Source organism: Vicugna pacos, chromosome 22, assembly GCF_048564905.1.
Source record: "Vicugna pacos chromosome 22, VicPac4, whole genome shotgun sequence".
Taxonomy (NCBI): Eukaryota; Metazoa; Chordata; class Mammalia; order Artiodactyla; family Camelidae; genus Vicugna; species Vicugna pacos.
Window position 1 is genome coordinate 10,681,362 of NC_133008.1, and position 19,534 is coordinate 10,700,895.

At 48.9% G+C, this 19,534-nt stretch overlaps 1 protein-coding gene and 1 long non-coding RNA gene across 4 annotated transcripts in view; one reads left to right on the plus strand and one right to left on the minus strand.

The window, feature by feature from the left end:
• Positions 1-19,534, minus strand: part of LOC116285050 (uncharacterized) — a 311,898-nt gene that overhangs the window by 87,691 nt on the left and 204,673 nt on the right. The window contains exons 7-8 of one of the 2 annotated variants that reach the window (XR_012063084.1): positions 15,632-15,724; positions 15,377-15,530 (exon numbers count right to left, since the gene is read on the minus strand). The exons of the other annotated variant lie outside the window; for it this stretch is intronic. This is a non-coding gene — a long non-coding RNA (uncharacterized lncRNA). Of the gene's footprint in view, positions 1-15,376; positions 15,531-15,631; positions 15,725-19,534 lie in introns of those variants that run through there. 2 annotated transcript variants of the gene reach the window in all.
• BOD1 (biorientation of chromosomes in cell division 1) lies at positions 93-9,992 on the plus strand. 2 transcript variants are annotated; one of them, XR_012063081.1, is made up of 4 exons: positions 93-459; positions 3,969-4,093; positions 8,058-8,326; positions 9,216-9,992. XR_012063081.1 is itself a non-coding variant. In XM_031689755.2 (4 exons), the coding sequence occupies exons 1-3, from the start codon at positions 223-225 to the stop codon at positions 8,251-8,253; spliced, it is 558 nt and encodes a 185-aa protein (XP_031545615.2). In that variant the 5' UTR covers positions 93-222; the 3' UTR covers position 8,254; positions 9,216-9,992. The 2 variants fall into 2 exon arrangements, 1 of the variants encoding a protein (XP_031545615.2); XM_031689755.2 differs by having other exon boundaries at positions 8,058-8,254.

Genomic DNA, 19,534 nt, shown 5'->3' on the forward strand with positions numbered 1-19,534 from the left:
TGGGCCGGGCGGTTTCTGCCGCCTCTACCACCACCCCCGCTGCCTCCGAACCTGCCGCCGCCACCGGGGCCACGTCCCCCGCCGCTCCCGCCACCCCCCCTTCCTCCTCCTCCTCCCCCGCCGCCTCCTTCTCCTGCCCCTCCGCCACCTCCACACGACCCAGGTCCTCTGTCCCTGAGGGGAAGCCGTATTCGGTCTCCTTCGCGGGCCTTGGGCGCAGCCATGGCGGACGGTGGCGGCGGCGGGGGCACCGGCGCGGTGGGCGGTGGCGGCGCGGGCCAGGCCTCGGCGGGGGCGGCAACGGGCGCGACGGGGGCCGGCGGGAGCGGCGGGCCCATCAACCCGGCCTCACTGCCTCCCGGCGACCCGCAACTCATCGCTCTCATCGTGGAGCAGCTCAAGAGCCGGGGCCTTTTTGACAGCTTCCGCCGGGACTGCCTGGCAGACGTGGACACCAAGGTAGCTGAGGCCGCCTGACCTCAGGGGGGCCGGGCCGGGCTGGGCGTGAGGCCGCCAGGCTTACACCTTCGCCTTTCCAAAGCAGAGAGAAAAACAAAAGGTACCTTAAAAATCTTGGCAGCTGGGAGACCGCTTGGGGCAGCACAGGAAGGTTTCTGAGGGACTCCCACGTGGGCTCGGCTCCCAGCCCCATCACTATAATGTGCGACTTAGCTTAGTCGCTTCTCTGAAGTTGGGGATCCAATACCAATTTTACAGCCTAGACCCCATCTTTCCCAAGATGGGACTCCTTTAAGCCCTTCAGTAAGAAATCTCAATGTGTTAAGAACATTGGAGGAAGCCCGGTTAAGTAAGCCTTTGAATGAATGGTTTGAATGCACAATTATCAGCCTGTAATAAGTTATTTGTTCTTCTTCTCTAGCTCAGTAATTTGCAGACTTGAGTATGTAGTTAATTAAGGTACATTGTTGTAGAACCAGCGCCCTTATTTTGTACTCCATCATTGATTAGAAGGGATTTGGTACCTATTTGAGATCCTAATGCAATAGATCAGCCTGTTAGTAAATGCCGTTTCGCTTTACGTACTTGACAAGGGTCATCCGTATTTAGTGAAAACATGTGTGTTAAGTGTCAGACATGCAGTAGTTGCTGGAATGTTCATTTACTCCCTTTTCAGAATCTTCTTTAGCGAGACTATGGTTGTAGATTTAGGCGGCTCTCTTACTGAACGGCATCTAGGGAGGTGATTTCTCCTCTCTGAGCCTGTCTTGGAAATCTTTTCCCTAGCTCACAGCAAGATTGTGAGCTTAAAGCTAGCCCTAAAGGAGGAAAAGACCTAGTCCGTGTACTCGTTTAACATTTACTAGCAGAGTTTGTGGCTAAGGAACAAGCAAGTCACTACCCAGCCCTTAAAGCCTGTATTCTAGGGTAGAAAACTGACATGTAAACCAGGTTACTGTATATAGTAAGTGATACTGTTATTCTCCAAGATTAAAAATTCAAGGAGAAGTGCTCTCCTTGAAATGAGTTGTTTAATTTTCCTTAGTTAAGGGTCCTAGGTGCATGTTGACAGAGCTTTCACGTTTTCGGTAGTGGGTGTTCTCAACTTCTCTTCACAGGTTCTCCATTCATGTTTCTTACGTCCCGTTAGGTTTTGTGTGGCTTAATCAATGTAGTATACGTTAAAATTGGTATTGAGAATCCATTAGGGGAAAGGCAATTGGAGCCTTCACCACTTAAAACCTCCTTAGATGTTCCTTCTGGTAGTTAGCACGTGGTTTTAATTCTTGAAGGTACTTTGCTTTCATGCGCATCTCATCAAGTCCTTTGTTCTCAAAGTGTGGTCCTTGGATCATCAGCATCACCTGAGAACTTGTTAGATACGCATATTGTTAGGCTCCACTCCAGACTGCGTATGTGTTTACGGGAAGGTATACTGTTGATGTTTGTAATTTGCTTTGCAGTGCATGCAAGATAGAAGTAATTAGAACAAACTGATACATGAAGAGAGGGAAAGAGAGTGACAGTAAGTGTAGTAAAACATTAGTGGCAGGCACACTGGGTCCTCTCACTTCATGAACTGAAGGGATTACTCTGTATTGTTAGAGTCTGTTAAGGATTGGTGGTGACATTAGTTGTCCTTTGTCCTTTTTCAGTGAACCGTTCCTATGAAAAACTAGGTGAGATTTTGAATAGTAAAAGGTGTATCAGGACTGATGGTTACAAGTGACAAATCTAACTCCTGTTAAGCAAAGGGGAGAATGTTGACTCATGGGATGTAAGAAAGGATAGAATGAACAAACCGCCAGAGGGGTAGGGATGCATTTGGAACCAGGGGTGCTCCGCGAGGGCTGTCTTTCACGTCTGTCCTGTATAACTCTTACTGTCACTGCAGAGCAGAGTCATCCATTTGGTTGCTAGTATCTCTCGACTGCATCTTCAGCTTCTTCCTCTAGAAAGGGACTCTCAGCTCCAGTTTAAAAAACCTCAGGGAATGTCTGCATTGTCTAGACATGGGTCAGGCACCCACCCCTGTGGCCAGGAGAACATGGCACCCACTGCCCTGTCCTTGTGAAGAGGGGAAGATGGCGTCCAGAAAAAAGGAGTTGCTAGGCTGATAGTACACGGGTATCTGTGGACTTTGTTCCTCGCCTATCTCCCTGCCTCCTCTCTCCAGGTTTAGCGGAGAGTCTTTATGTTTCTGAGTCATGGCCTTTTGAAAGAGTCCACTGACAGAGTGGAGGTCTACTGATTCCTTTGTCAATTTTGTTTACCTGCCTGTTAGCAAACTTTTGCCACAATAACACTGTGTAATAAACCACATCTCAGTGGCTTATAACAAGCATTTGTCCTCATGCTGATGGGACTGCAAGGCAGCTGAAGTTCAGCTGGGTGGCTCAGCTGTAGGTGGCCTGGGCTTGGGTCCAGGCTGCGGGTTGGGGTGGGTCTGCTGCACGTGTACTCATCCTAGGTCCCAGGCCAAAGGGACAGGGGCCGCCAAGGACATACCCTCATAGAAGGTCACCAGAATGCAAGAGCCAAGCCAGACGGCACAACCATATTTAAGACGTTTTGTCACTAACAGTGCACTGGCCAGAGCAGATCACACTGCTAAACACAGCATCGCTGGGGTGGGGAAGTATTCTGTGCCCACAGTGGGAAGAGGGAGGAGTGAAGTGTGAAACAGCAGTGCACACCGTTACACCTGGTTTGGGAAAGAGCTCGTAGTGCCAGAAGGTCTTGGAGGCTCAGAACATGCATTCTTTGTGCTCATCAGGTCCCCTTCTGATCTTGTTCTCCTTGTCCTACGTGGGTCTAGGACATCTGAGATCAGTAAATGCCACTTGGGCTTCTTTTTGGACTTAACTTTTGTGTCCCTTCAGCCTCTCCTAGTGTTCCACAGGCTCTGACTTCAGTTCGTTCGCATTTGTGAGTCATGCTGAGCTTTGGGTGGCCCTTAATTTTGTGCAGAGGGCCTTCCTGAGCCCTTGTTTGTTGCTGAGGGCACCCTGTGAGGTAAGCGGGCAGTAATATTTATTTTACAGATAGAAATAACTGAGACTCAGAGGTTGGCTGACTTGTTGAAAGTCAGAGAGCTAGTAAGCAATGGAGCTAGAACCCATTTCCTTAGATCTGAAAAGAGCCTGTGTCTAACCTTGGCTTTGCCACATTTTACCCACGTGGGCAGGTGTTTTACTCTTTCTAAGTCTAAATGTCTAATCTCTTAAATGAGAATAGGAGAGAGCTAACAGGACCTCGATCCTATTTATTTGAAAAGTAAACGGGCTAATAAAGCATCTGGCATCATGCCTACCCACCATAAAGTAGGCACACATACTGGCCATTAATCCCTGCCCTGCGTGCTGTATGGTAATCTTCATGGATGTGATGAAAGTGTATTTAAGGACTTGAAAGTCTGCATTTCTATGAAGAGCAGTGTTCTGAATGACTGATTTCAAAAGTTTGGTGCATGTAACTTCTGACCTTGCCCCTTCTTTTTAATATTTTAGCCAGCTTACCAAAACCTGAGGCAGAAAGTGGATAATTTTGTGTCAACCCATCTGGACAAGCAGGAATGGAATCCTACGATGAACAAAAACCAATTGCGAAATGGTCTGAGGCAGAGTGTGGTTCAGTAAGTAAGCAGAATTGAGAGTGAAAAGGCAGCAATCACAAGTATGACGCGCAGGAAGGCCGATGCGAGTCACTGGTTAAGGTGGATGGTACTTTGTAGCAAATGTGACAGACAAGCTGCAGCAGACCCCTCCTTTATTAAAATTAAGGTTCAAGTAAGCAAAGAACTCATTAGAAATTCTTGCTACCTACATAGGCCTCCTGTGCACATCTCTACCAGGAAAAGATATTCCAAATTATAAAGATATATACCACGCTCTTTGGAGTTTTTCAGGGTAGTCTGAATGGACGCTGGAGTTTATACCAACATATCAATGTTTGGGTCTTGGGCAAAAGCAGCTGAACCTTTATTCTCACAAGGCTGTGTAAGTTATACGAATTCTCTGAACCCACATGGGCCCTCGAAGGTGTCAGGGCAGCTTTCAGGAAGGCATAAAGCCTTAGTAAAGTACGTCCTCCACGGTAGCAAACTGAACCTTGGCTAATGAGGTGCTGTTCACTGCTCATCCAAGTGACTTCTCAGTGTCACTGGGCACAAAAATGAAAGTGGCTCATGGAATCCGGTGTCCTAAGATAAGCTTTTTCTAATCTAGTCAGAATCATTTTTTGCTCTTAATGCCAGTGCTTAAGTTCAGGCTTTCTTGATCCACTAACTCTCTGGAATATCTAAAAGCTTGTGAAGACTTCCTCTTTAAAAACAGAAACATCAGGGAATTATGCTGAGTGAAGAAAAGCCAATATCAAGAAGATAGATGGGTGCACGATTCCATTTATATAACATTCGTGAACTAACATAGAGACAGAGATTAGATTCGTGATTGCCGGGGCTTAGGGATGGAGGGGCAGTGAGTGTGACTAGAAAGAGGTAGTTTGAAGAGGGTGTGGTACAGGTGAGTATCTTAACTGTGGTGCTGGTTATAGAAGCTGCTTGTGATAACACTGGACAGAGCTACCCGCGCAGACGCACATGAGGCAGCTGTGACTGAAATGCAAATGAGGTCAGCATTGTACCCGTGCTGTTTTCCTGGTTTTCTGGTTTTTTGCCCCACCCCTCCTTTTTTGGAGGTATAATTGACATACAGAATATTGGTTTCAGGCATAATTAGTTACTTAGCTTCAAACATAATGAGTCAGTATTTGTATATATTTTGAAATGATCACCACAGTGAGACCAGTTAACATCCATTGCCACCCATTGTTACAGAATTTTCCCTCTTGTGTCCCTGGCTTTGATACTGTACTGCAGCTGTGCGCAGTGCTGACGTGAGAGGTGGCTGGGTAAAGAGTGTGTGGACCTCCCTGTGTATTTCCCCGCAACTTTCTATGAATACGTAATTTCAAAATAAAAAGTTTTTAAAAATAGAAAAGGATGTTTATTAACAAGCTGGTGCTTTCAGTATGGCTGATGAAATCTGAATCTTTTAAAAGGAAACTAAAATTTGTGAAAGCTCTTAGTGTTAGGAAAGACGCATGACACCAAAAGTGCCTTGTCATTCTGGATTCATTACCTGTTGCCTTTCTGTTTCTCTAGGGAGCAGACTGGTGGCACAGGGATCCTTCAGAAAGATGGGACAAGATAAACAAGTTTCTATTGTACAGCACAGGGAACTATATTCAGTATCTGGTAGTAACCTATAATGAAAAAGAATATGAAAACGAATATATGTACGTATACGTATGACTGAATCACTGTGCTGTACACCAGAAATTGACACAACATTGTAAACTGACTATACTTCAATTAACAAATGAAAAAGGGACAGTGGCTGCCACTTACTGAGCAATTATTTCATGTCTGGCACTGGTCCTTAGGTGTGTTACTGCTAATTCTTACAAAAAACCTGTTTGACAGCTTAAGTAACAGATTAGATGAAAGTTTTTTTTTTAACCCTACCTTCTAAAAAGATTATTAAGCATATTAAGAAAATAAATTAAAAATGCAAGCTATTTTAAATATTTGCAAAGATGCCATTAACAGTATGAAGATTGTCAGTATTACTGTTAATTTCTCACGGGCATCAATGTCATTCTTGAAGTGTGCGTGTGGCACTCCTCTTTATATGCCTTTAATAGAAAATCAGACACAGAAAAGTGCATAAAACAGAAGCAAGCATCACGGGTTAGCAGAGCATCACGTAGTCACTGCCCAGGTTTAGAAACAGAACATTACCAGCACCCTCCAAGACACTCGGCCCTGCCTCCCTCCTTTTTGGGGACATCTTCCTCCTCTCAGAAGTTTCCCATACTCCTGACTTGGATGGTCATCCTTTTTTCTTCCCATAGTTTTACCACCTAAGTAAACATCTCCCGCTCTTTGATTTGATCTGGAATGTATTTAATCTGAAAACATGACTTTGGGTGTAATACTGGGACGTTTCTCTGTGATTCTTGCTCACATTTTGAATTTGAGGCAAATTGTAATGAAGTTTTAAAATGAAGATTTGCTCCTTACCCTGCGATGAAGCACCGCCGCCCTCAGCACTGGCTGGCCAGCCTGGCCGCTCAGGCCCAGAGCCGTGTCCCAGGCCTGCGGCGTGGAGGACCCCGCGGGGAACCCGGCTCTACTGCTAGACCTAATTTTGACCAACAAGTCTTTTAACTACATGCTATGTTTTCATTTCATCTTTTGTTTTAGACTCCTGACAAGATTTCTTGTTTCCTCCAAACACTTTTAAAATCTCCAGGAAAGGGAGCCCCACCCTTGGTACTTCATTGTCCCTGACCAGGCTCTCACCTCCAGTACAGACCTGTGAACCTGACTCGGAAGTGGGGGCTGTAGGTGGAAAGCCACTGGCTTGTGACTGAGGAGGGGCGGCTTTGCTTTCCTACTGACCCAGCGCCTGCTCCCGACCTCTGGGTTCCACGGCTCTCACCTCTAAGGGCGCAGACTGTCTGTTGGGGTCTGCCTTAAAGCGCCCCTGCACTCCGATGGCGGATTGTTTTTATCTAGGCCAGGTGAAGGGAATACTTAATTCATGACTCAGCCTAACCCGTTCAGGGCCTGTTTCTCATCTCACTCGTGACTGTGTGTGTTCACACAGTTGTCTCCTTGGCTCTACCCTGACACAGCACTTGCCCCATTACTACAGGACCTATTTTTACCCAAGCAAAAGCTTGCCTGGCCTGAGAACGCAGGTCTAAAGGAAAGTAAGTAAAACCTGTCCACCCTGCTTGTGATGTCTCTGAATATGTTAGTCCTTTGAGAAGAAAAACTCAGTCTGACCCTGCGTGGACTGTTTTCCAAACTCTTCAAATGTGAGTTGTTTCCCGTGACCATCACCTTCCTCACTACCCGCCCCCGGTGTTTGAATATAGACATTTGACTCACTTCTGCTCTACTACAAAAAGGACTGGGGGTGTATCTTAGCCCCTTAGGAACTCAGAGCCAGTCTGTTTCATGTCTATTTACTTGTTTGCTTCCAAGTTACCTTGTATGTGTCACGAGTAAGGACCACAGCAGAAGGCCTTGTTGAATTGCTGGTGATGCCGCAAACATTCCCAGCTCTGACAGATCTGTGTTGTGCAAGATTTAGGGGTAGAAGCCAGGCTGCTGCTGGAGGCTGCCTCCCCTGCTTTGACTCATGAGAAAATAGACCTTGAAGGGAATGGAGACAAGCAGGAGGCTTGCTGGCTTTGACAGTGTGATCGAGGTGTTCAGCTCCACGCAAGCAGTTGGTTCTTTCCTGCCACATCATTACTTATTCTTTGTCTTTGGGACAATTTTGTTTGGTTCTTTTGTACAAGGTTGAGGTGGGAGTGGATGAGACCATGAATTAGGAATACTGATAGCTGCTGGTCGTGACTTACCCTCTAAAGATACAATGGCTTGAACTCTGTGCGGTATGTGGATGCCACTTTGAAAGAACTCCCTCAAGGGGCTGTACCTTTGACCAGGTGGATATTTACTGGGCTCTCACATGACACTTGGAGGCTGAATAATGGAGTGATCTGTTTGTCTCCTCAAGGTCAGGGATGCTGGAAGCTGGAGTGGACAGAATTATTTGTCAGGTGGTGGATCCCAAACTAAACCACATCTTCAGGCCGCAAATAGAACGAGCAATTCATGAGTTCCTGGCGGCCAAGAAAAAAGAAGCCGTGCCAGCTCCCCCACCGGAGCCCGAGAGCCAGGACCCCGCAGCTCCAGCCCAGGATGCCTCCTAAGGTCCGGTATCCCGTCTGCCATCCGGGAGCCTTGCTCTCTGGCTTATAGATGAAGAAAATGGGTAGAAGAGGGGTAAGCCGCTACTGAGGATCATGGGTCTTACTTATTCAGAAAAGTATTTACTGCAAATGGGCTGCATTTTGTTATGAGTCGTTTTTTACCGAGAACCAATTAGTAGCATTTTCCTGTGTCGGTATGACTTTCTGTGCCAGAAGAGCTAACCATTTAAGCTATGAAGAGATGCTTCATTAGAAACCAGCTGGGGTGGTGGTTGTGTACAAGGCAAATTCTTGTTTTTCTGAAATTGCTTAAATGAGTCTCTCCCCTGGACGTGAGTTAACTCAGGTCTACAGTTTGAATATAAAATCAAGCGATGCATTTCTACAGCAGCATCCTAAATGGGGCTCGGCGTCTGCTGTGGTCCCGCTGGATTTCCTTGTATTTAGGAAGGATTTCAATTTACCACTCTCAGTTTCCATGGGATCCTTCTGTTGTGAGCACTCCTTTTTTTAATTACATTTGAAATTTAGTTCTAAAAGTCAGCAGTAGATGCACAAAACAATGCGTTTGCAGGGGCTGGGAGACATAAGTAACGTAAGCAGTGATCACCAGGTAAGCAGTGGTGGGCTCTGCACTTAGCCATCGTTAGTGACCATTAGGGTGTGCTTCATCCCCTCGTTCTGCTTTGGTGTTCTCTTTGTGAGATTCTTTAAGACATCTGTTATTTTGATAGTAGATAAGCATCAGTGAGTGAACAGAGTAAGAGCCTCCGGCCCAGGTAGGGGCGTTCAGGAGAGAAACTTGCTCCTTGTGCCTGTATTGGGGAAAGACCTCAATTCCGTCATGGAGTGTGAAACATTCATTTCAAGTCTTTCTCTGTAGAGTAATTGTAACTCCTTTAGGAACATAAAATGAAACAACACAAAACTAACATTTTGAAATGATTATCTTTTCTTTTTAGAATATGCCTCAGCTCCATTGAATTAATGGTGAAGAACTGGATTCGGTTACTTAAGAGTACAGCTTCAAAATGCAGACAGGCCAAGGTCATCTCTGACTTCCAGATTCAATTTTGACTGTGTGGCGGTTTCCAGGGAGAACGGGGAGCAGGTGTAGCAGTAGGAAAGTTGACCGTGCCTGCCCCCACATCGTGCTGCCGTGTGGACAGCCTGTCCGAGGAGATGACAGCCAGCAGACACTACAGATAAACTGAGAAACACTACCGCAACCTGGGGTTGTCCTGAAACAAACCTTTATACTTGAACTTGGAGGTTGTGTGGACTTTACGGTTTGTGCTTGGGGAAAAGCAAAAGCTGCAGTGCGGGAGCATGACCAGCCCCGAAGGTGCAGCCTCACAGTGACGGTCAGGGTTCCCGGGGACAGGTATTCGGTGACGCTTGTTTGATTGGTATTGTTTCCCAGAGCTGCAGACTTAGTTGACAGGCATTAGCATCAGACGGCTTTAAGATCGTTGTGACCCTCTCATACGTGACTCTTGTAACCTCAGTTTCCTTTCCCCTGTAAGTGGTGTCAAAACATGGGACCCCAGAATGCGTGAGGAAATGCAGACTTAGGCATAAAGGAAAAACATTTGCAGGCTCTCTGTCCAGGGCTGCTGCTTATCCTGCAGGGGCTAGTGAGCCTTGGACGTCTTTGTTGTCTTCATGTTTGTGGTTTTTAGAAGGTGAATAGTCAGTAAGTGGCTTGAGTTTTGTAATAAAATCATTTGATACTCTTACTGTGAAGCCTCAGCGAGTCCTTAGACCCCAGTGTGCAGAGCAAGCCTTTCCCCCTGCCTGTGCCATTCCTGTGCACAACACGTGACTTAGTGGCAGGGAAGGACTGGTAGGCTTGCCTCAGAACTGCCATCGTCCTGTAGGTAGAGCTGGGCGCGGGCAAGGCGTCCTCTCTTCCCCTGGACCATCGCTGATGCTGGTCTTTAATTAAGGGTCGTACACGCTGTCAGTGTTTCTCAGACTTGAGTTTGCAGAACTGTCTCCTAGGGATTTTAGCGGGGAAGATGCGTATTCTGACTGAGAAGTTCTCGGGAGACCTGAAAGTGTTTCTCTCAAGTTCCAGGTGGTGGAGGCACTGCTGACCATCGGCATTTTGCATCTCAAGCTTTGGATGGTCAAAAGTGACTTCAAACTAAGAGTCTTCGGTTCTTAGTTGAGTCTGCTTCTGGATACTGTTGCTCGAACTTTAACCTGCGTAGACTTCCACCTTTACCATCAGTACCTGTAAACGAGGCCTGCGCTGCCATATCCAGCAAGGCGTTTGAGCAGCATGTGCCCTCATTTTAAAGCAAGCCGGCCACGTGTTCAGGGCAGTGGCAGTTAACGTCCAGGGTGTGTTCTTTTTCCAGCTGAAACAGGTTGCTGTACTTTTCAGTTTGGGAGTCAGTAACCAGGTCCTCAGCACCCAGAGGAGGGCCCCCCTAGTCCTCACTCCCCTGAAAGGTAAGCACAGGGTGACCAGTCTTACCAGCCATGCTTTGCAAAGAAGCTCCTCACACTGGTACCCCCTCTTCAAGACCATGAGAGGCGTCTGCTCCAGGAGGGAGGTCTCAGCAGAGCCCCTCTGTCAACCCGGCCAAAATCCTGTGCATCCAACATGACCTCAGCCCAGTGCTGGAGAGGGCGGGATAGAGCGACCCAGAGAAGGCTTCATCCTTCTGCCCCCAAGTGCCCAGCTGACTTATGCTGGGTGTACTTTTTGGCAGACAGTTTTCGGTCCACCTCAGTTCTCTCTTTTCCGTTACTAGAGAAGCGTGTACCGGTTGATGAGAAATACCCTCATTTCCACCGAATGTTAAATGTGCCATGACACCAAGGATCACTGTTCTTTTTCATCACTGTTACATCCACTAAAAGTAAACATAGGCTAGAGATAATTTTTTCAAATGAAACCATCGGATTACAGAGGTAACCGAACACATCACTACTGTTGAGACAGAAGGACTGACTTTGGCTCTTAGCTGAACCAAGTTGAAATGGAAGCGGTGCCCATATTCCCTTGAACAATTGTAGTCTAGCCGGCAGGCCGGGTAAGCGAGGTGAGACAGACGCCACTAGAGGGGCTGGGAAGGCCGCACCAGCTCTGCCCGCTCCGGAACCCGCCACCAGCTAAGCCTGCCGGCATCCTCAGCGCAGTCCTGGTGCCTGGGTGTCAGGTTAGGCGCGCAGAGCCTGAGATAAGGTAGGAGACGTCCTCCCTGAGGAAGGTGAGGCCACCTAAACAGCCTTGCTGCATTCACTCCTAAGCAAGAAACCAGTCGTCCCGGACTGCAAGGCTTCTCTCCCTGTAGTTGGAAAAATCACTGCCATTTGCAGAAGCCTCATGAAGCGCAGAACTGACCTCTGTAAGACATTCACAAATGCTGCCAATGAGAAACCATCGAGGCCTTGGAGTTAGAGTCACGATGACTTTAAGAACCCCATGCTCATTTTTGGAGTCCAGTCCTTTTGCCTGGGGCGGCGTCCACAGTTGCTCCCGGAGACTGTCGCCCCAGGATGTTTCCAGTTAATGGGCCTAAGTGCTTGATCAGAGTTGCCAGCCCACCCTGTCCGCCCAGTCACGACTGATTAACTCCTTCTTGGCTTGTAGTGAAGTTTGTTCAGATTTTCAGGCTGCTTCTGCCGTTTAACCTTTAATTTGTTTCTGTTTTACTCATCAAGGCACGTAGGGGTCCCCATATCACCCACTAGCGCTGAGGGCTGAATAAACACTGGCAGACTGAGTGCTTCCGACAGCATCGTCCCCCAACCTACGTCACCCATCAGCCTCAAATTGTTAGAAATGCAGCCCTGACCCCAGACCTCCCGAGTCAGAGACCTGGGGACGGGGCAACAAGTTTTCCAGATGATTCCGACGCACGTTAAAAATCATTTTCACTTAACGAAACCTTTTTGGAAAGTTGGTGATGCTGACTGTTAATGACAGTTTATTTGTGGGTAAACATAGTGTCTGGTGGATAAAATCAGTGTCTCTTCTAACAGCCCCTGAGGAGCAAGACTATCATCTCTCGCTCTCCCCCCCCCCTTTTTTTTCCAGTTGTCCCATTATTCCCTTGCAAGGACTGTGCATTTGGCCATTTTGACTGAGAGGTGTCGGCATGTAGTTTAAAGCTCCTAAGCTTTCAAAAGCTATAAGCAGTCTTGAAAGTGAGTTCACTAAGCAGCTCAGAACTTCGGCAGGAACTCTGCAGAAAGGCCTTCAGCGGTTACTAAAGATACAGGAGAGAGGTCTGTGGGGTCCTGGCAAAGGTCAGGGCCCGGCCTGTGCCCGAGGCTGGCGCTGAGGCTGGACGTGAGAATTACGCCTGGATCAGCGCTGGCAGGCGGCCAGGCCCTGCCTCCCTTGGCTGCCCTGCGGCTGCTGCTGCTGGGGTGGGAAACAGACAGGAAAAGCTGGCGCGGGCGAGCTTGCTTTGGCACCGTGCACTGCGCCCTGTCCATCACCTTACCCGTGGAGGAGCCAGGTCAGCTTTTACGGTCGCATCACCGGGGATGGGCTCAGCTCCAAGGCCATGCGGTAATAATTACCCATCCTCTCAAACGGGCCACGCCGCCTGCAACCTAGCCAGCCTTTCTGACTCCAGTCTCCAAGCTCCCGTTTGGCCGTCCTTCCTGAAACACTGCTTTCATCAAGTATCTCCCTCCCTCACAACCTTTGAAAGGAAGAAGTAAGTGAACCAGGCGCCTGCTTCGTTTCATTCTCATGAGCCTATTAGGTGGGATCTAGCCCCCCTCTCATGGATGAGGAAACCGAGACTCGGGGGCGAGGAAGCGTCTGTCTTATTACACAGCTTTTAAGTAGGGAAGCAAGGTTTGAACCTAAGCCTCTTGAATTCAAAACCCACAATTGCCCATCCACCCTCTCTGCTGCTCTGCCTCCCTGTTACTTAACAGAACAAGATCAAGCTTGTCAGTCCTCCAGGGTCCACCCTCCATTCCAAAGGTGGGCCAAAATCAAACCAGCTTGGCCTCCTCCACCTCAACAACACACCCCCTTAGTTCCAGCCAGCCTCTGCTCCCCTCACTCCGGCTTATGTCACAGGGCAGAGTTTGCAAACTGACAGGTTCCTCTGCTGTCACCGTGTGGGACGTGCAGGAGCCACTGGCTGGCTTCACCCGTTTCCATCACCCTGCTGGCCCCTGCAGACATGTGAGTTGGAAATACTTGCCCTAGGAAGTCACTGTCTCGTGATTACTTGAGGTTATTCAAAAACATCTCTTCAGCTGGATGGCCAAATCTTCCAAACTTTAATTTTTCCATAAGAGAGCAAGTTTTTAAGCTACCTGAGTTGGGTTCTAGAATCTTCAAGATGGAAAGGGAGCCTGAGGTGCCCTCAGGTCCCCGTCTGAGGGTCCAGACAGAACCACCCGAGGATGCATGGAGGCCACACACAGGATGTAGACACAATGGAGAGGTGGGCGCGAGGTACGGCGAGGAAGTAGACTGGGAAACCAGCACCCGGTGCCCTTGGAAGCCTCTCAGGGGCACCCCGACTGGCAGTCTCCCCAAGCCAAGGCCAGAAGACGGCCAGTCTGTGTAGCTAATCAACGTATGTAGCTTAAAATTTTGTAAATGGGAGTGCGGGCTAGCGGAATACACTACCCCAGTATATGACCGCGGGAGCTGAGGGAACACTGTCCCGAAATAAGCTGCTCCGGCACCTGGATTACTGTGAGCTGTTGGCGCTTGGAAAACAGCAAACTCAGGGAGAGGCTTTCTCTGAACTCCTCCCAAAGGGACTCAGTTGTCAGATTCCCCTCCCTGGGGTTTCACCGACCAGAGAAGACTGACTCTCATCACAGGGGAGGAGCTTAGCGGCTGACTCTCATCACACACGCACACCTCCCGGAAGTGCCCGTTCACCTTTCCTAAAAACCATTTTCTCTCCCCTCCGAGGCCTACATCCTCTCCCCCGTCTCTCTATTAAGATGGTATTTAAAGCTTGAATTCTAAGCCACCTCGGGGAGTAACTGATTTTTTCCCTAAGTATCTCTCACGTATCCACGAGGTATACATGGTCATAAACTTCTTTTTCTCTTGTTAATCTTTTATTATAGGAGCCGCAGCTAAGAACTCAGAAAAGTAGAGGGGAAATTATTTTCTGTCTCCTACAAGAGCAATAGATTGAATATAGTAGAAGTTAAACAATGACCAGAGAGGCCGAACGCGGCAAGGTTTATCCAGCACTTCGAAAACAGCCCATTTGAGTCTCTATAAAGGCAATTCGGGGGGGTGGGGTGCGGGGGCAGGACAGGGGTCAGGGCAGGGGGAGGCCATCAGATTCAGCCTGGCCTGGGGCCTTAACAACACGGCCGTCCCCACGACAGGCATAGGAGCTCACAGGCGGTGCGCCGGGTAACGGCTCGGGCTTTGGGTGCTGACTGCCAGCTGGTGCTGCAGCTGCGTTCGTGTCGGTGGGTTAGGTTCCTGCTGCGGTGAGCGATGAAAGCAAACACCCAAATCTCACCCGCCTGACACAAGTCTCCCCCTCGCACAGCAGGGCTGCGATCCCGGCGATGCTCCCGGGCGACTGCTCCTCCTGCAGCAATTGAGTGCCCAGAACCCCAAGACCCCTTCTACTGGAGCCCAGCAGAGGAGGAGGGAGGCGGGAGGTCTCACCGAGGGACGGAATGATTTGGCCTGTGAGTGGCACCTGTCACGCTCGCTCACAGCCCATTGGCCAGAACCAGGCACGTGCCCTCCCCTCGCTGCGAGGGGACAGACGGGTATAAGCCACTCACGTGCCCCGAAGGAGAGGAGAACCAGGTAGGAGGCTACCGCAGCGTGCCCTCTTACACCAAACACCCGTGATGTGGGGAAGGGCCATGGCAAATGTCCGAGCTGAGAATCTGTTCGGCTCCAAAGCCGAGCTTTTTTTTTTCCCCCTCCAATTACTTTTATTGTGGAAAAATACACATTTCACAAAATTTACGATCTTACCCATCTTTTCAGTGACATTAAGTAATTCATATTGGTATGCAGACATCACCACCATCCATCCCCAGAATTTTTCATCTTCCCCAGTTGAAACTTTGTACCCATTAAACACTCACCCGCTCCCATCTCTTCCCCTCGCCCCTGTCAACCACCGTTCTATTTTCTGTCTCTGTTTGGCTCCTCTAGGAACCTCACAGAAGTGGAACCATACAGTATCTGTCCTTTCATGACCGGCTTAATTCACTTAGCAAAATGTCCTCAAGGCTTTTCCATGTTGTAGCGCACGTCAGAATTTCCGTCCTTTTTACACAAATGAACTTCTCTACAAAACAGAAACAGACTCACAGACATAGAAAACAAACTTATGGTTACCAACGGGTAAAGGCGGTGGGAAGGGATAAATTGGGAATTCGAAAATTGTACCTTTTTAGGGGAGAGAGAGAAATGTGAGCTGTCTTGATTGTGGTGCTGGTCTCATGGGTGTTTACATCTGTCAGAATTCATCAAATCGTACATCTGAAATACATGTAGTTTACGGTACAGGAACCATTCCACAATAAAGGTGTTTAAAAATTAAAAATAAATAATGATAAAACATTTTTAAATTCTATCCTTTTTTAAGATAGTATTATTCCAAAGCATTTACACAGCACATTTTGCAAAGATGAGCTTTGAACCACTTAACAACACTTAACAAAGATGCCTGACCTTAGCAGATGTTTAATGAATTTTTTTGTCTTTTCCTCTAGAAATAATTTCAAACTTACAGAAGAGTTGCAAGAATAGTGCAAATAACTCTTTTTCCTGAACCGTTTGAGGGCAGTTGTTGACCTGACGCCCCTTCACCCCCAGGCACTCTAACGTGTACGTCCTGCAGTTGAGGACAATATCTCCTCCACAGCCCCAGTAAGAGCATCAGGAAATTAACATTAAAACATCACTTCCGTTAATCCGCAGGCCTGAAGTTTTGCCAGCTGTCCCCATTCTATCCTTTCCAGCGAAAGGATTCTGTTTAGAATCACAGGCTACCTTTAGTGGTCACAGCTCTCGGGTCTCCGTCAACCTGGAATAGTCCTCTCTGAAGACTATAGGTCAGATCTTTTGCAGCGCGGTCCTTAAGCTGGGTTTGTCTGACGATGCCTCATGGTTAGATTCAGATTCTGTACCTTTGGCAGGAGTATCTCAGAAGGAATGCCACGTTCTTTTCATGGCCTCCTGTCAGACACAGGATGGAGATTTGTCCCTTTGCTGGTGACATTCACCTGGATCACTTGATTAAAGACGTGTCTGCCAGATTACTGTTTTGTCCCTTTGTAATTAATTCATATCGCGTGGGGAGGTACTTTAGGACTTTGTAAATATTCTGCTCTTCGTCCAATGTTCACACCTATGGATGTTTCCCAGGTGAACCAAGTATCACTGTGATGACAGCCACTTGGATGCTCAGATCGTCCCAGATGTGGCCAGTGGGTGGTCCTTCACTTTTGTGAAGTTGGCTTTGTGTCCATCTCTCTTTGGGCACTTCCTTACTTTCTGGCACACGGAGATGCCCCAGGCTCATCGCGTACTTTCCCTGCCCCCATCTTGGAATCTGCTGTTTTCCCAAGGAGCCTACATTCCGTTGGCTGGTATTTAAAAATCAAGTCTAGGTGCTAGGTGTGCCACAGCTCCCAGGTCCTCTCGGGGTTCATTCTAGTTTCCTTCCTTCAACTGCAATTATTTTTCTACCGTTCTTCCATTAGTGTTGGATCAGTACCACTATTCAGAACCCATCTCCCATCGCCGTCACCACCTCAAACCCCCTAGATGCCCCTCACCGCGTTCTGGCTCCGACACCTCACTCTGATCCTCTGCCCCCGTTCTCCCATCTCCATGGACGCTTACCTTACTCAGCCCCACCTGGTGGCTCCGTGACTATTTGCAGACATTTGACCTGACCCCTACTTCAAGGTCCTACAGTATGAGCTAACAACTCCTTCTTGAGAAGGAACAGCACAGGGGCGGTGACAATGAAGAGGTGCAATGACTGAAGCAGTGAATCGAATCCACACCACGTGACAGCCCCTGCCCAGTGGAGCCGGTGGCTTCAGGCTTGTCTACAAGAGCAGACAGTGGGGTCACCTCCTGGATGGTGTGGTACAGCAGGGAGCAGGCTCTGGGGTCCAGCGAGCGCTTTGTTGTCCTCTGTTTATGCTGTCTTATCATCCCCACCTGCCCCATCTGCTTTTTGGGTCCCCTTGCTGTGGTTCAGTGTCATCCATATGGGTGGCAGGCTGCCCGTCTTTCTTTTCTTTTAATTGAAGTATAGTCTATTTACAATGTTGTGTTAGTTTCCAGCGTACAGCATAGTGATTCAGTTATATATATACATACATTCCTTTCCATATTCTTTTTCATTATAGGTTATCCCAAGATACTGAATTTAGTCCCTTGTGCTATTCTGCAGGACCTTGTTTAACTATTTGCCCATCTTTGTGATGCCTGCCCAGGGCTTACGCCTCATCACCCAGTTTAGACCACCTGGAGCATACCCACCACATCTGGTGGAAGTCCACAGGCTGTGGGAACTAACAGAAACTTATTTATATTCCATAAGTTATTAATAAGCTAGAATTTTACTGGTTTCCATTCCAAGCACAAATCTCTCCATAAACGCCTGGCAAGGGTGGATGAAAACACAGAGAACATTATGGGATGAAATCTCCATAAGAGGACTATTGTGTCACGTCATTCCACTTCCCCTCGTTAAGTCTGCCCGGGGAACATCTTGTGGTTTGCAGTTGTAAAACGAGTCCCACGTGACCTGGAGATCCAGGACCACTTCTCTCCTGCCTTGGCCCAGCCTCCCGCCTCCTTACCCGTCCCCGGGGAGAGGTTTGCACAGTTGACGCTGGTAAAGTGGCCCTGTATGATCAGCAGAGCCCCCAGCGACCCCACACCCTGACACAGAACTCCAGGGAGCCGAGCTGGACCACACCGGGGCTGTGTTTGCCCCAGCCAGTTCTCGGATGGCACGGCCTTGAACCGAAGCCAACTCTAAGAAGGCAGCTCCGCCTGCTTCCCTGTGCCACACTCAAGCCTTGGAACTTGTCGCTCCAAGAAGACACAGGCCTCTCCCGCCTGAGGCAGAGGAAGAGAGGGAGAAAGATGGACAGCAGGAGGCACATGGGAAGCAGAGCAGAGCTAAGTCCTGGAGCAATGTGGGGGTCCCACTATCCACTAACACATCCATCCGTGAGGAGTGACACAGCCACACCCTCGAGGGCCAGGGTCTCCTCACTCACCCGAGACCTCAGTTATCCGGCAGCTTTCTTGTTCTGTGGGCTCTGAGACACAGCACTCCACTCCCGGCCAGGCTCCGAGGGGATAGAAAAGGGACGGGACGGAACTAGGAAAGGAATAGGAACAGGAGAGGAAGCAGCAACCAAGAGGAACCTCTGAAACACTCACCTCACTGAATTCACCCCTTTCCATCATTTGCCAAATGAGATGGTGCCTGCTGCGCACCGGTCCACGCAGGGCACGTAGTAAGTGCTCATTAAATACTGTCATTGGTCCAAGTAGCAACAGAAGCAGTAGGCTTTGTTGTTGCTGATGACTCATTTGACCATCAAAACACCCCAGGATGCAGAGCAACCACCATCCCCACCATTTAACAGAGGGGAAAACTGAAGCCCAAGGCTGTGAAGTCACCTGGTTGCCGGCCGGCCTGAGGGCAGCAGAGCCGGGGCAAGGGTTTGTCTTCTGCAGAACCGGGGAGCCCAGCTCAAGTCGTGGAACAAAGCAGGATCCAAAAGCTGGAGGGGAAGGGAAAGGAGAGCTGGGAAGCTGGGAAGTGTGGGGTGGACGCAGCATGGGAGAGAGGAGAGGAGAGCTGGGGGGTGCGGGGGAAGGCGGGTCCTCTGCAGACTGGAGGGGGTGCCGCAAGGAGGAGGCAGCGGCGACCGGTCTGGGCTCTGGGGTGAAACCCACCTGGTTAATGCACCGCGTGGACCCCTCAGGAGCCAGGTGGCCAGAAGTCCTCCTAACTCTCTGAGACTCCATTTCCTCACCAGGGAATGGTGGTTCCTACTTCAAGGAGCTGTTGAGGGGATTAATAAGGTAACACCCAGTGCGCAGCAATCAGTCATCACTCAACCCAGCTGCGGTTATCAGAGAGCCGCCGCGAGATGGGAGATGCTCCAGGAGAGGGATCCAGCGAGACTCCCCTGGGCAACAGGTCAGGAGGGAAACACTACGCGGCGTTTTCCCACAGGAAACGTTTCCATCAGAAGAGAGCTTCCTGGCCCACCTGCCAGGCTCCTTCTATCACAATTTGGAGGAACT

Coding starts and splice junctions, on each gene's coding strand:
- BOD1 (XM_031689755.2), top strand. CDS start 223: ATGGCGGACGGTGGCGGCGGCGGGGGCACCGGCGCGGTGGGCGGTGGC. Junction 460..3,968: donor TGGCAGACGTGGACACCAAG/GTAGCTGAGGCC, acceptor TTAATATTTTAG/CCAGCTTACCAAAACCTGAG. Junction 4,094..8,057: donor CTGAGGCAGAGTGTGGTTCA/GTAAGTAAGCAG, acceptor TGTCTCCTCAAG/GTCAGGGATGCTGGAAGCTG.